Source organism: Lathyrus oleraceus, chromosome 3, assembly GCF_024323335.1.
Source record: "Lathyrus oleraceus cultivar Zhongwan6 chromosome 3, CAAS_Psat_ZW6_1.0, whole genome shotgun sequence".
NCBI classification, from domain to species: domain Eukaryota; kingdom Viridiplantae; phylum Streptophyta; class Magnoliopsida; order Fabales; family Fabaceae; genus Lathyrus; species Lathyrus oleraceus.
In genome coordinates, this window is record NC_066581.1 from 338530163 (window position 1) to 338531798 (window position 1636).

The 1636-nt window shown below is 38.5% G+C and overlaps 1 protein-coding gene across 1 annotated transcript; it reads left to right on the top strand.

Moving 5' to 3' along the window:
* The first annotated feature begins 786 nt into the window (after positions 1 to 786).
* LOC127131170 (secreted RxLR effector protein 161-like) lies at positions 787 to 1407 on the top strand. Its single transcript, XM_051060105.1, has one exon. It carries the CDS (start codon positions 787 to 789, stop codon positions 1405 to 1407), a length of 621 nt encoding a protein of 206 aa, XP_050916062.1.
* Positions 1408 to 1636: the final 229 nt, after the last annotated feature.

A 1636-nucleotide genomic window follows, 5' to 3' on the forward strand; every position in this document is an offset into this window, starting at 1 on the left:
ACTGAACCTCCTTTTGGACGACAACTTGGAGTTAAAGTTCTAGTTTGTGTCATGTATTTCCAGATCTGTTTCTTATTATTATCAAGAAGGAAGAGGTAGTGGCTAGTACGAGGAGTTGGAATAATAATGTATGGAATTGGAAGTAAATATGCACGTTTGAATGCAACACCTTCTGGTTATTTTGGCTAACGCATGTGCTCTAAGCGGTGCAGCAGATAACATATTGTGGTTACCAGAGCCATATGATTTTATTACAGGGGAGACTATATCCGTACAGTAAGATGAAAACAAGATTGAAGCTTTTGTCAAATAATGGAAAGTTCAAGTTCTGTTCAGAGTAAGAGCTTTCTGGTGGAGGAGTTTTCTCAACAGACTCCTAAGCAAGGACCAGTCACGAAAGAGATGAATTTTAACATCCTCCCTCGATTTTTCTTGAGTTTTATGTTTTCAGGAAGACGAAAGTTTGGATCATGTTTTCTTCAGCTATAAGATAGAAAAGATAATTTGGCAGAAAGTGGAGGAATAGTTAGCTACATCTAGGAGGGATAAAGGAATAATGTGGAAGAACTTCCTTAGCTGAATTAATAAAGTTAAGAGTAAGAAATAAAAAAATGTGTCGAAAAATGGGAGAACGGGTTCGAGCAATGTCCGTACGAACAATGTTCGTACGAACATGCCCTATATGTGAAGAAAAATGGAAGGAATGTATTACTTGTTACTCTCTATGTCGATGATCTGATTTTTCTGGGCAGTAATGATCAGATGATAGAAGAATTCAAAAGCACAATGACATGTGAATTCGAGATGACAGACTTAGGCTTGATGAGATTCTTTCTTGGTCTGGAGGTTCGACAAGAAGAAACAGGAATCTTCATCTCACAAGAAAAATATGCAAAAGAAATCTTGAAGAGATATAAGATGGAAAGCTGTAATCCGGCTTCGACGCCAATGGAACTAGGAACAAAGTTGTCAAAATTTGATGGAGGAGAACGTGTCGAAGCAGGCAAATATCGAAGTTTGGTAGGAAGTCTTCGCTATCTCACATGTACAAGACCAGATATCTCGTTAAGTGTAGGCATTGTAAGTCGATTCATGAAGGAGCCAGTTTACACACATTGGAAAGCATTGAAGCGAATTCTGAGGTACATCCAAGGAACAGTATCACTTGGGATGTTCTACTCGAATTTAGACAAATACAAGTTGGTTGGTTACTCTGACAGTGATTGGTGCGGAGACATAGACGATCGAAAAAGCACTTCTGGATATGTCTTCTTCATGGGAAATACTGCATTCACTTGGCTTTCTAAAAAGAAGCCAATAGTAACACTTTCGACATGTGAAGCAGAATATGTAGCAGCATCCCTGGTGCGTTTGTCATGCAATATGGCTCAGAAGATTGATGAGTAAAATAGAGCTAAAACAGAAAGGTGCAACAATAATACAAGTTGACAACAGGTCAGCTATTGAGTTAGCAAAGAATCCAGTAAACCATGAAAGGAGCAAACACATTGACGTTCGCTTCCACTTCATTCGAGAATACGTGAAGGAAGGAAATGTCGAATTGAAGCATGTAGCAAGTAAGGATCAAGCAGCAAACATTTTCACAAAACCACTATCAAAAGAAATCTTCGACAGA

Coding starts and splice junctions, on each gene's coding strand:
- LOC127131170 (XM_051060105.1), top strand. CDS start 787: ATGACATGTGAATTCGAGATGACAGACTTAGGCTTGATGAGATTCTTT.